The sequence below is a fragment of the Panthera uncia genome, assembly GCF_023721935.1.
Source record: "Panthera uncia isolate 11264 chromosome A3 unlocalized genomic scaffold, Puncia_PCG_1.0 HiC_scaffold_12, whole genome shotgun sequence".
In the NCBI taxonomy this organism is placed as follows: domain Eukaryota; kingdom Metazoa; phylum Chordata; class Mammalia; order Carnivora; family Felidae; genus Panthera; species Panthera uncia.
This window is the reverse complement of record NW_026057579.1, coordinates 4,827,982-4,840,096: the sequence shown is the minus strand read 5'-3', so window position 1 is coordinate 4,840,096 and position 12,115 is coordinate 4,827,982. Positions and strand designations below refer to the sequence as shown.

Sequence of the window (12,115 nt, the reverse complement as noted above, 5' to 3'; positions counted from 1 at the left end):
CGCAGAGTTTTGACACCTACATACGCCTATGCAACTCAAACCTCTATCAAAATATTGAACGTTACTGTCACCCCAGAAAGTTCCCTCATGCCCTTTCCGCTCAATCCTTGCTTTTATCTTCCCAGAGGTAACCACTGTTGTGGATCCCCCCGCCCCTACTATGTTTTAATTTTGTCTGTTTTAGAGTTTAATGTAAGTGGAGTCGCACGATCTGTTCACTCAGCATATCTTTGGTGGTATATTAATTCAACGTAATCCTGTGCAGCAGTGAAAATGAATGAGCCACAGCTGCGGTAGATTCCAAAGATAAATCTCACTAGCCATGTGGAGCAAAAGAAATGAGACACAAAAGAATACATAGAGTCTAATCTCATTTCTGTAATATTCAGAAGCAGTCAAAAATAATTGATGGAGTTACAGGTCAAGAGCGCAGCCAGCAGTGGGCAGGAGAGAGGGAGTAATGACTGAGAGGGAGATTACGAGGAGATTCTGTGTGCTGGTGACATAGTGTGATTTTCTTTGACGCGGATGAGGATTATATAGGTGCGTTTTCTTTGTGTTAATTCATTAGGCTATCATTTTATGACTCATGTCTTATTCTTGGTGTATTACATATTGTTAAAGTGTTTTAAAAATAAGATATTAGTTCCTGCCCGTCAGTTGTGTGTATGTGTGTGTGTGTATGACAATGCCACGTGTATTATTTATCGATATGTCACACATGACCTCAAAACTTAGCATCATAAAAAGCAATATGTATTATCTCACCTGGTTCCTGTGGGTTGGGATTTCAGAGCGTCTTAGCTGGGTGGCTCTGGGTCTGTCATGAGGTTGCACGTAGGACTTCAGGTCTGAAGTCCTATGGAGGTTTGACTGGGGCTGGAAGATCCACTCTCAAGATGGTCCACCCACATGACTGTTGGTAGGAGGCCTCAATTTCTCCCCGTGTGGGACTCTCCATGAAGCGACTTGAGTGTCCTCATATCATGGCAGCTGGCTTCCTGCAGAACAAGTGATTCGAGAGAGCTCAGCATAATGTTTTCTAGGTTAATACACGTCATGCATGTGTATCAGTAGTATATTCCTTTTTATTGCTAAGCAGTATCCCATTCCATGGGATCACAGTTTATATAATAAATCACAGTTTATAATAAATCACAGTTTGTTTCTCTGTTCTCTTAGTGATGGATACCTGGGCTGTTTCCAGTTTGGGGCTGTTATGAATAAAGCCGATTTGAACGTTCTACAAGAATTTTGTGAGCATTTTGTTTCTTTTGGGTAAATATCCAGGAGTGTAATTGTTAAGCCATAGGGTAGATACATGTTTAATTTTATGAGAAGTTAACAGGCCTTTTCCCAAAATGATTGTATCATTATATATCTTCACAACAAAGTATGAGTTCAGTGGCCCCTCATCCTTGTTAGCATTTTATTTTGCTTTATTATTATTTTTTTCTAGCCATTCAGGCAGATGTATAGTGGTATCTCATTACGGTTTTAATTTCCATTTCCGTGGTGACCAGTGTTGTTGAGCACTTTCTCGTGTGCTTATTGGCCATTTGTATATCTTCTTTTATAATTTGTCCATCTTCTTTTATAATTTTTCTTTTTTTTCTTAAAAAAATTTTTTTAACGTTTATTTATTTTTGAGGAAAGAGACAGAGACTGATGGGGAGAGGGACAGAGAGGGAGAGGGAGACACAGAATCGGAAGCAGGCTCCAGGCTCTGAGCTGTCAGCACAGAGCCCGACGCGGGGCTCGAACTCACGAACCGTGAGATCATGACCTGGGCTGAAGTCAGACGCTCAACCGACTGAGCCACCCAGGTGCCCCCATAATTTTTCTTTTTTAAAAGAATGTTTATTTATTTATTTTGAGAGAGAAAGAGCATGAGCAGAGGAAGGGCAGAGAGAGAGAGAGGGAGAGAGAGAATCCCAAGCAGGTTCCACGCTTTCAGTGCAGAGCCCGACCTAGGGCTCCGTCCCACGAACCATGAGATCATGACCTGAGCCCAAACCAAGAGTTGGATGCTTAACCAACTAAGCCACCCAGGTATCCCTCCTTTAATTAAAAAAAAATGTTTATGTATTTTTGAGAGAGAAAGAGAGAGAGAGAGAGAACACAAGTGGGGGTGCGGCAGAGAGAGAAGGGAACAGAGAATCCGAAGTGGGCTCCTCACTGACAGCAGCGAGCCCGACGTGGGGCTCACACCCACAAACCCCTCAAGGTCACAACCTGAGTTGAAGTCAGGTGTTCAACCGACTGAGCCACCCAGGCACCCCCCCCCCCCCCCCATTTCTCCTCTAGAGTCAGATTCTCCCTGTAACTCTCTCCTCTGACAGCCACCGATCTATTCTTCAGCACTATAATTTGTCCTTTTGAGAATGTTATAAAATTGGAATCATATAGTATGTGCCTTTTTTTTTTTTCACTCGACACAATGCCTTTGAGATCCATTCAAGTTGTCGCGTGTACCAGTGGTTCACTCCTTTTTTTGCTCAATACCACCTTGTACAGATGTACCACACTTTAGTCCCCACTTGGGGGACATTTAGACTGTTTCTAGTTTGGGGCAGTCGGCAAGTGGCTGCGAACATTCATGTATAAGTGTTTGTGTAAACAACGGATTTCATTTCTCTCGGGTAAATACCTGCTATGGGATTGCTGAGTTCCATTTAACTTCGTAAGACACCGTCAGCCTCTCTAGACAGGTATCTGACTTCTGCTGGGTGTCTAAACCCCCCGCCTCTCCGAGGGAAGATGACATTAGTACCTCGTTTCAGTTCTTGCTGGTGGCACATGCTGGGGCAGAGGGTTTCAAGCTTGTTCTTAGTAATGGCACCGTCTTCCTTCCAAGCGAAATCCTACACAGAACACCAGTAGATAAGTCAGGTGATGGTGGGACTGCTGGGGGCAGAGCTGGGCCCTCTGTGTACCCCCACAGCTGTCCTCATGGTGTCCCACAGCTCCTAATCCTGACACCCACACCATCCACCCAGGGCCTGCCAAGGCTCTTAGTTCCACAGGGCCTCTGTCCGCAGTCTGAGGCATGGAGAATAATGTTTGCCATATCTTCGTATCTTACGGATTGAAGAAGACAGAGAAATTATGTATGTTGAAATACCGCAAAATAATCCTGGTGGATGATTTATGCCCCATTGTTATGCAAAGAGCATCTGAGGTGTGGCCTATGAAAATTGTTAGGTGTGGAGATTGATATTTAAAGACTGAAAGCGCACAGTTATTCATGTTGTGTAGAAATTTGGAGAGTTTCAGGGTGGGCGCTATTCTTAAAATCCCGTTTTTTTCCATTGCCGAGGTGGTTACTTTTTTTTATTGAAAAGTGTTAGGAATCTAGGTATTTTTATTAAGATAGTCAGATGCTCAAGGTTTCAGGCAGTTTCCAAGACTTCTTCATCCTGCTTTAATTTCTTTCTTGCCTAAATGCCTCGTGGTGGCAGTTCAAATGAAGAGCAATCGCCATCTAGTGGTCATTTTAAGTGCACAATTAAAAAAATTAATACACATTTAGAGAAACCTTTTATCTTTGCCTCCTTCCCCCCCCCCCCGTTTTTTTTGTTTTGTTTTGTTTTGTTTTGTTTTTTGAGAGAAAGAGAGCACAGGGGAGGGGCAGAGAGAGAGAGAGAGAGAGAGAGGGGAGGGGGGGGAATCCCAAGCAAGTTCCAAACTGTCAGCATGGAGCCCACTGTGGGGCTTGAACTCACGGACCATGAGATGATGGCCTGAGCCAAAATCAAGAGTCGGACGCTCAACCAACTGAGCCACCCACGCACCCCTAAAATATTTTTTTAAATGTGTTTTTTAAAAATACATCTCAATGTGATTGAAAAGTCAGAAGACATAAAAAGGTAGAGTGCTATTTCCCATTTGCCAAGTTTCCCCCATTTCCACCCCACATACACAAACGGTCAACACTGTTAATAGTTTCTGTGTGTCCTTGAAGAGAATGACAATAGCAACAATATATATGCAAGCAAATATGTAGTCTTCTCCCCCTGCTGCTTTTTAACAGTAAAAGTAATATATTCACTTGTTTGCACCTTGCTTTTTTCATTTAAAACGTATCTTGATGGGGCGTCTGTGTGGCTCAGTCTGTTGAGCATCTGACTTCAGCTCGGGTCATCATCTTGCGTTCATGGGTTTGAGCCCATGTTGGACTCTGTGCTGACAGCTCGGAGCCTGGAGCCCGCTTTGGATTCTGTGTCTCCCTCTCCCTCTGCCCCTCCCCTGCTCGTGCTCTGTCTCTGTCTCTGAAAAAAAAAATGTTGAAAAAAAATGTTTTTTCTAAAACTTATCTTGGCAATTTCCTTATGTTGGCATGTAGAGAGATCTTTCTTTTTCTGTAACAATCTCATTATACGGATGCACTGTCCTTCACTCAATCACTCATCTTTTAGATGCTTGCAATGTTGTGCTGCTGAATTGCTGTTTCGGCCCGTGTAATATTATACACATCTCTGGTAGTGCGTTTTGGGAGTGAGGGTGTGCAGGGGAATGGGGTAGACCTCTCACTGAAATGTCTAACTTGTCTCTATTGAGGAATGTTCTTTAATGTCTCTTGATCCGCATTTTTCTTTTTTGAATACAGAATTTCTTCAACTTAGGTTTTAATAGTTGGGAACTATTTAAGAGTCACCCAGTTTTCTTGAGTTTATTTTATAGTTTTTAATAATTTGTCAGGTGCTTTGGCCAGTGTGTGTAGTATCTGTGCATGAACCATCCTCACTTGACCTTGCAGTATGTTTTATTTTTCTGCACAGACTGACACAAAATCATTACTAAAACTTCACTGCTATGAGATGCTTAGTGTCAGTATGAGCAGGAAGCTTAATTTTTTTTTATGTTTATTTTTGACAGAGAGAGAGAGAGAGAGAGAGAGAGAGACAGAGCGTGAGCAGGGGAGGGGCAGAGAGAGAGGGAGACACAGAATGTGAAGCAGGCTCCAGGCTCCGAGCTGTCAGCACAGAGCCCGATGCGGGGCTCGAACTCACGAACTGTGAGATCATGACCTGAGCCGAAGTCGGACGCTCAACCGACTGAGCCACCCAGGTGCCCCAGGAAGCTTAATTTAATGCGAGAATAGATGTGAATTAAGAAAAATTTTTGAGACGGAGAGAGAGAGAGAGACAGAGGCAGGCAGGCAAAGGGAGAAGTTGTGGGGAAGGAGCAAAGGGAGAGGGAGAGACTCTTCAGCAGGCTCCCCACCCAGCGTGGAGCCCGACGCGGGGCTCTGTCTCACATGCTGAGATCATGACCTGAGTCGAGATCAAGAGTTCGGATGCCCCACAACGTCCGAGCCACCCAGGTGCTCCCAAAATTTTAAAATAGATGAATAACAACCATTTTATCAAAAAGTGACTGGAATGGAAATGGGAAGAAAATAGCTAATACTTCTGTTCTAGAATCTTGTCTGTGTGACCCACTTCATGGCATTCCCATAGACTTTACTGTGTGGTCTTTATAGTTTGAAAGGTCACTTGATCCACATTTTTCTTTTCTTTTCTTTTCTTTTTTCATTTCTTTTCTTTTCTTTTCTCTTCTCTTTTCTTCTTCTCCTTCTCCTTCTCCTCCTCCTCCTCCTCCTCCTCCTTCTTCTTCTTCTTCTTCTTCTTTTTGATTACAGAGTTTATAATGAATAAATACTGGAGTTTATTAAAAAAGAGGATCCATAGCTTATGTGATTCTATAACTTACTCCTCACATGTGTAACAAAATCCAAAGAATAAAGTTTCCGGAAGGGGAATTGTTGAGTCAAAAAGTAGGTACACTTGTAGTTTTGATAAATAATGTCTAATTGCTGTACATATAAATCGTACCGATTTATACCTCTCTCCCTGCCTCCCCTAGGCTAGCACATAAGGGCATCTGGTCTCCATAACCTTACCAACACAGGGTGCTACCAGACTGTCCAGATTTGTTCACATCATAGGTAAAAATGGATATTTCAGTGTAGTTAACTTTTATTGCATATGACAGCAGAGAGTTAAAAATATATTTGTGTCATTTGTATTCCTTATTCTGTGGGCCATCTGTTCAAATACTTTGCCTACTTGTTGGTCTGTTTTTAATGAGTTATATAGGAGCCCTTTAATTAGGGAGACTGGCCCTTTGCAATGACGTCAGTAATAAATATCTTGTTGCATTTTGTCCTTTGTCTTTTGACTATTCTTACAGTGTTTTGCCATGCAAAAGTTTTTGTTATTATGTAGTCACGTGTATCAGTTTTCTTTTCTTTTTTTTTAAGTTTTTATTCATTTATTTTGAGAGAGCCAGAAAGAGAGTACATGCAAGCTGGGGACGGGCAGAGAGAGAGAGAGAGGGAGAGAGAGAATCCCGATCAGGCTCCTCACTGTTAGTGTGGACCCCACTGAGGGGCTTGGTCTCACCAATCGTGAAATCATGACCTGAGCCGCAGTCAAGAGTCGTATGCTTAACTGGCTAAGCTACCTAGGCTCTTCCAGTTTGGGGGTTGCTGGAGGTAAGCTGATCTAGAATGGCCTTGGATGAGACAACCAGGCTCTTCCTCACATGTCTCTCAGTTTATACCTTGCCTCCACATGGCAAGCTAGCCCAGGTATGTTCTTAGATTAGCTCAAGTATATTCCCATGGGATTGCAGAGGAGCAAGGGAGGAAGAGAAATGGAGTAGCTCTTTTTTAAGACTTTTCTTTCTTTTTTAAAAATTTTCTTTGTTTTTGAGAGACAGAGAGAGACAGAGCACAAGTGGGGGAGGGGCAGAGAGAGAATGAGACACAGAATCCAAAGCAGGCTCCAGACTCTGAGCTCTTAGCACAGAGCCCGACGTGGGGCTCGAACTCACAAACCATGAGATCAGGACCTGAGCTGAAGTCGGACGCTTAACCGACTGAGCCACCCAGGCGCCCCAAGTCTTTGCTTTTCTCAAGTCTACCAATATCTTAATGACCAAAGCAAATCATGTGGCCAAGCCCAGATTCAAGGGGTGAGGAAGTATAGTCTGCCTCTTTAGGAGAACTGCAGTGTCAAAGCGCAGGGATCAGAGGAGATCTGGCAAAGGGGCCATTAAAAGAGTCAATCGAACACGTGTATCACCTGTACATAGTTTTATCTGTTTCTTTCAAATTTTAATTTCTCGAATTTCTTTCCCTTGTCAAATTGCATTGGCTAATACTGCCGGAGTAATGTTTAACAACCTCTGAACGGTTTTTTTCAGAGCCCAGATTTTGGATTTATTAGTTATTACTTTTTCTGTCTTCTGATTGCTTTTCTACTTTTCCTTTAATAATTTATTTTTTCTCCTTTCTTTTAGTTTAATTTTTTTTTTCTAACTTCTTTAGTCAGCTGCTCAGCAACTGCTGGTAACACCCTACCCTGATCCCTTCACCAAACCTGTATACTCATCTCGTAGCTACTGTCAGTGTTGACTGATATCAACTCACAGCTGAACTTCCTGGGAATTGTCCTGGACTCATGGGAGTTACTGTCCCAGGAAATGCCTGAGGTTATGCTTTCTGCCCGTGATTGAATGACAGGATGGGACAACTCCGTGGTGCCATTTATACTCCAGCCTGTCCCATCGAATCAGGCTAAGGCTGGACTTCTGCCGAGCCCACAGTTTTGCAAGCTCCCTGTGCTCTGTGTGCTCTGAAGGTCTGTCCTCGCTGATGCCCATGAACCCCACTGCACACCCACACTGCCAGTCGCCAGTGGCTTGCTTCCCCCGCCTGCATTCCTAAAGATAGTCTAATATTTGCCCAGCAACTCTAGACCCTTTTCACATCCTTCAGCTAGGGAGAACAGGCTTTTCTTGGAGTATTTTTTGTCTCTGCCTGCTGGAAATTCTGGGTTAGAAGATTCTAAAGCATCTTGTGCAGCATAGACTGGAAACAATAAGGAGACTCAGAGAATCCCCTGACATGCCATTCCTCAAGCCCTGAATGCCCCCAGGTGGCCTGCCTTCTTTGCACCTATCAGAATCTTCCTATGTTTGTTTATTGAGTACGGTTCACAGGTTTTTTCCTTTGTAAGAGGGAGAATCTGGGAGAAAAAATGGGGCTATTTCATTCTGGCAGAACCAGAAGTCCTCCATTATGTAGAATTTCTACCAATAGACATAAATAACCCTAAGCTCATAGATGATAGTAAAATATGACAAAATAATTAGGAAGTGATGAGTTTGAGTCTTTATTGCCTTTATTTATAAATGTAATTTATTGAAATGTAACTTCATATAGGTTAATAATGGCTGTGTTTAAAAACCAGTTCACAAAAATTCTTTAACATCTAACAGTTGCATCCCATGAACTGATTTAAGCTGGCTTTATTACACCACTGGTTCCACTTAACATACAGATAATATTTGGTCACAATTTTTTGACCAGACCTTTTTTCTGGTAGTGTTTTGCCTTGTTAATGGATTTGCTGCTCTTTTTCTCCACTTTTCTTATAGGATCATTGTATCAATTCTATGCTAGTATCTTTTTATTACTTGTAATTGGATTACTTGAATACAATTGGATGATTGCTGGCCTGACCTTTTCTTTTCTATTCTTTTCTTTTCTTATTTTATTTATTTAATTGTTTTTTAAAATTTACATCCAAATTAGTTAGCATATAGTGCAACAATGATTTCAGGAGTAGATTCCTTAATGCCCCTTACCCATTTAGCCCATGCCCCCTCCCACAACCCCTCCAGCAACCCTCAGTTTGTTCTCCACATTTATGAGTCTCTTCTGTTTTGTCCCTCTCCCTGTTTTTATATTATTTTTGTTTCCCTTCCCTTATGTTCATCTGTTTTGTCTCTTAAAGTCTTCATAGGAGTGAAGTCATATGATTTTTGTCTTTCTCTGACTGACTAATTTCACCTAGCATAATACCCTCCAGTTCCATCCACATAGTTGCAAATGGCAAGATTTCATTCTTTTTGATTGCCAAGTAATACTCCATTGTGTGTGTGTGTGTGTGTATACCACATTTTCTTTATCCATTCATCCATTGATGGACATTTGGGCTCTTTCCATACTTTGGCTATTGTTGATAGTGCTGCTATAAACATGGGGGTGCATGTGTCCCTGCGAAACAGCACACCTGTATCCCGTGGATAAATGCCTAGTAGTGCAATTGCTGGGTCGTAGGGTAGTTCTATTTTTAGTTTTTTGAGGAACCTCCATACTGTTTTCCAGAGTGGCTGCACCAGCTTGCATTGCCACCAACAATGCAAAAGAGATCCTCTTTTTCCGCATCCTCACCAACATCTGTTGTTGCCCGAGTTGTTAATGTTAGCCATTCTGACAGGTGTGAGGTGGTATCTCTTTGTGGTTTTAATTTGTATTTCCCTGATGATGAGTGATGCTGAGCATTTTTTCATGTGTCGGTTGGCCATCTGGATGTCTTCTTTGGAGAAGTGTCTATTGATGGCTTTTGCCCATTTCTTCACTGGATTATTTGTTTTTTGGGTGTTGAGTTTGATAAATTCTTTATAGATTTTGGATAGTAACCCTTTATCTGATGTGTCATTTGCAGATATCTTCTCCCATTCTGTCAGTTGCCTTTTAGTTTTGCTGATTGTTGCCTTCGCTGTGTAGAAGCTTTTTATTTTGATGAGGTCCCAGTAGTTCATTTTTGCTGCTTTCTTTGCTTTGTTTATCTTTTTTAAAGTTTATTTACTTATTTTGAGAGAGTCAGAGAGAACACGAGTAGGGGAGGGGCAGAGAGAGAGGGAGAGAGGGAGAATCCCAAGCAGGCCCCACATGGTCAGTGCGCAGAGCCCGATGTGGGGCTCAAACCCACAAAACCATGAGATCATGACCTGAGCTGAAATCAAGAGTCAGACGCTTAACCAACCACCCAGGTACCCCTGGCCTGGTTATTCTAAGAGGTTTCAGGGTTGGGGAGCAGGAGAAGTTGGGATGGTGGTTCAGGGTAGTCCCTTTTCATAACATAGAACCTTTTCCCTTCCTTGCTGCCACAGAGATAGACTGCTTCTTTAAAACATGGCCTGTCCCTGTGATTCTGCACACCGCCCAGACCCTAAACCTGGCTCAGGGACCAGCGAGCCTTCTTACCTGCTAGCTCATTGCCATCCTTATCTTGCTCTTCCAGATTAAAGCTCCGAGTTAAACATCTCAGTGTGTACGTCTTACATTAGGAAGCGCATTTTTGCCAGTGTGTTTTAAGATTTGCCACCGTTTGGCCCTTGTGCTGTGATATCTCTTTCTGTGGTTCTTCTTTCCACCTCCTCCTGCCCAAATCCTGCATCAATTCAGATGCATTAGCAGGTATTACCTCTATGTGAGTGTCTGGAGATTTTTTCCTGACTCCTAGTTTCATTGAAAATGGAATTTTTGTTTTCTGTTCTCCTGAGGGAAAATGTTGATTGAATGCAGTAATGCGTATACTGAAATCCCCACTAGTGGTTTTCAGATCAGGTCTGCTAGCTGACTCATAAAAAGAAAAAGAGAAGATTCTTCTGTTGGGAGTTTCTGTGTCCATCTGGCATTCTGGGGGGTGAGTGTTGGCATTTATTTTACATTCCAGGATGAATGGTGGGTCCCCTTGAATTTTTTGTTACCTGCCAGCTGAATGGATGGGAGAAAGTCAAGATAATCAGATTGGTTCTTGTTTGGTCTGAGGCAATCAACCAGCAGGTATTTAGGAAATGTGAGACACTGTGCCGGTCCAGAGGGCTAGACAGTTCAAGACTTGGACCCTGCACCCATGCAGTTTGTATTTCTTGTTAGGAATGAACTTTATATAGGGATAGTATATGTATTTGGCATGCCTTTTGGGACATACATGGGAACGCTGTCTCGAGGATCTGGTCATGAAACTATAGGAAGAAAATAAGTTTAATGGAGCGTAGTGTGGCCAGCCTTGGGTTGGGTGCTGAGACTGTAAAAATGGATCTAACAGAGTTTGGGGGGGGGTAGGGTGGTAACTAAGGGTATGAATGGAGTTAATACTATTGAGCACTTACTATATATATATGCAAGCACTGGGAACTGGGATAAGCATTTGAGGTGACAATCCTCTGAGTTATGTGCAATTATCTTTCCCATCTTCCAGATGAGAGGATGGAGGTACTAGGAAGCCAGGTCACTTGATGTTGGTCACACAGAGCCAAGGGTCAAACCTGAATGAGGTTTCTTCCAGGCTCAGGTTATGCTTTGCATTTAAACATTTTAGATGGAAGAGTGGAATCTCCCCCTCTGTGTCAGTTTAGGTTTGTTGAGAAGCAAATGCCAGGATGGGACTAGATGAGTGGGTGACTTATGGGAGGGGCTGGGGTCTGTGAAAGATAATGTAAGGGAGCTGGAGGAGGTGGAGAGAAGCTTCAGAGTGTGTGCAGGCAGGGATGACACTGTGGAATGAGAGAGAAGGGCACAGTGCAGTTATAAGAAAGTCTCAGTGGGCCAGTGTCAGAGGGGGGTCTCCTGACATAAGTTGCCTGTTGGGCAATAATGGCCTTGATCTAGAACGTTACCCTACTCAATCATAGCTAGGAGCAGGCAAGAGGAAAGTAGCCTGGGGTGAATGCCACTACTACTTCCAAGGTATGGCAGCTGGAGCTTGTTTGGAAACTGCTCCCGACTCTGGGTTCTCTTGAAGGAAACTCTAAGTGACAGTCCTCATGGCCAGTACAGTCCACCCCTTGTACCACACAGGTCACTCTCTTCTCCCCCCCTCTCCCTAGTAGCTGCTCTTGAGTCATTTTGGGTACATGAAAATCTTTTGCACCTGAAGAGGGGATGCTGGAGTCTTGTTTTAAAGTCACCCTGTCAGGAAATCCTTCTGTCTTTCATTCCATTTGTACCCCACTATATTGAATACATGGTCTGTGTTACACACATAGCTGGCCTCCTTTGACCTGCAGTATCACATAAGAGAGGGAAGAGGTGTAACAAAGCTGTCTGCCCTGTCACATCCCTTGGTCCAAAGGCTCTACTCAGAGTCACCAAGTCAGTGCCTTAACACTCATTTTGTATCTGTTCTTCACAGGTATGATTTAAGTCTGGATGAAACAGGAGCTTTGACATTTCAGAGAGTGCAGTTTGTCATGGGTCTACCTCTGTTAAAACGTGCAGTTCAGGAACAGGTATGTTTCATTGTTATTTTGC

General features: G+C 42.9%; 1 protein-coding gene across 4 annotated transcripts in view; it reads left to right on the top strand.

Moving 5' to 3' along the window:
- Positions 1-12,115, top strand: part of ACOXL (acyl-CoA oxidase like) — an 83,541-nt gene that overhangs the window by 32,378 nt on the left and 39,048 nt on the right. For all 4 annotated transcript variants that reach the window (XM_049652174.1, XM_049652173.1, XM_049652172.1 and 1 more), the window contains one exon: positions 11,997-12,093. In XM_049652174.1, coding sequence (XP_049508131.1) covers positions 12,055-12,093 — 39 coding nt within the window. In that variant the 5' untranslated portion in view covers positions 11,997-12,054. The remainder of the gene's footprint in view (positions 1-11,996; positions 12,094-12,115) is intronic.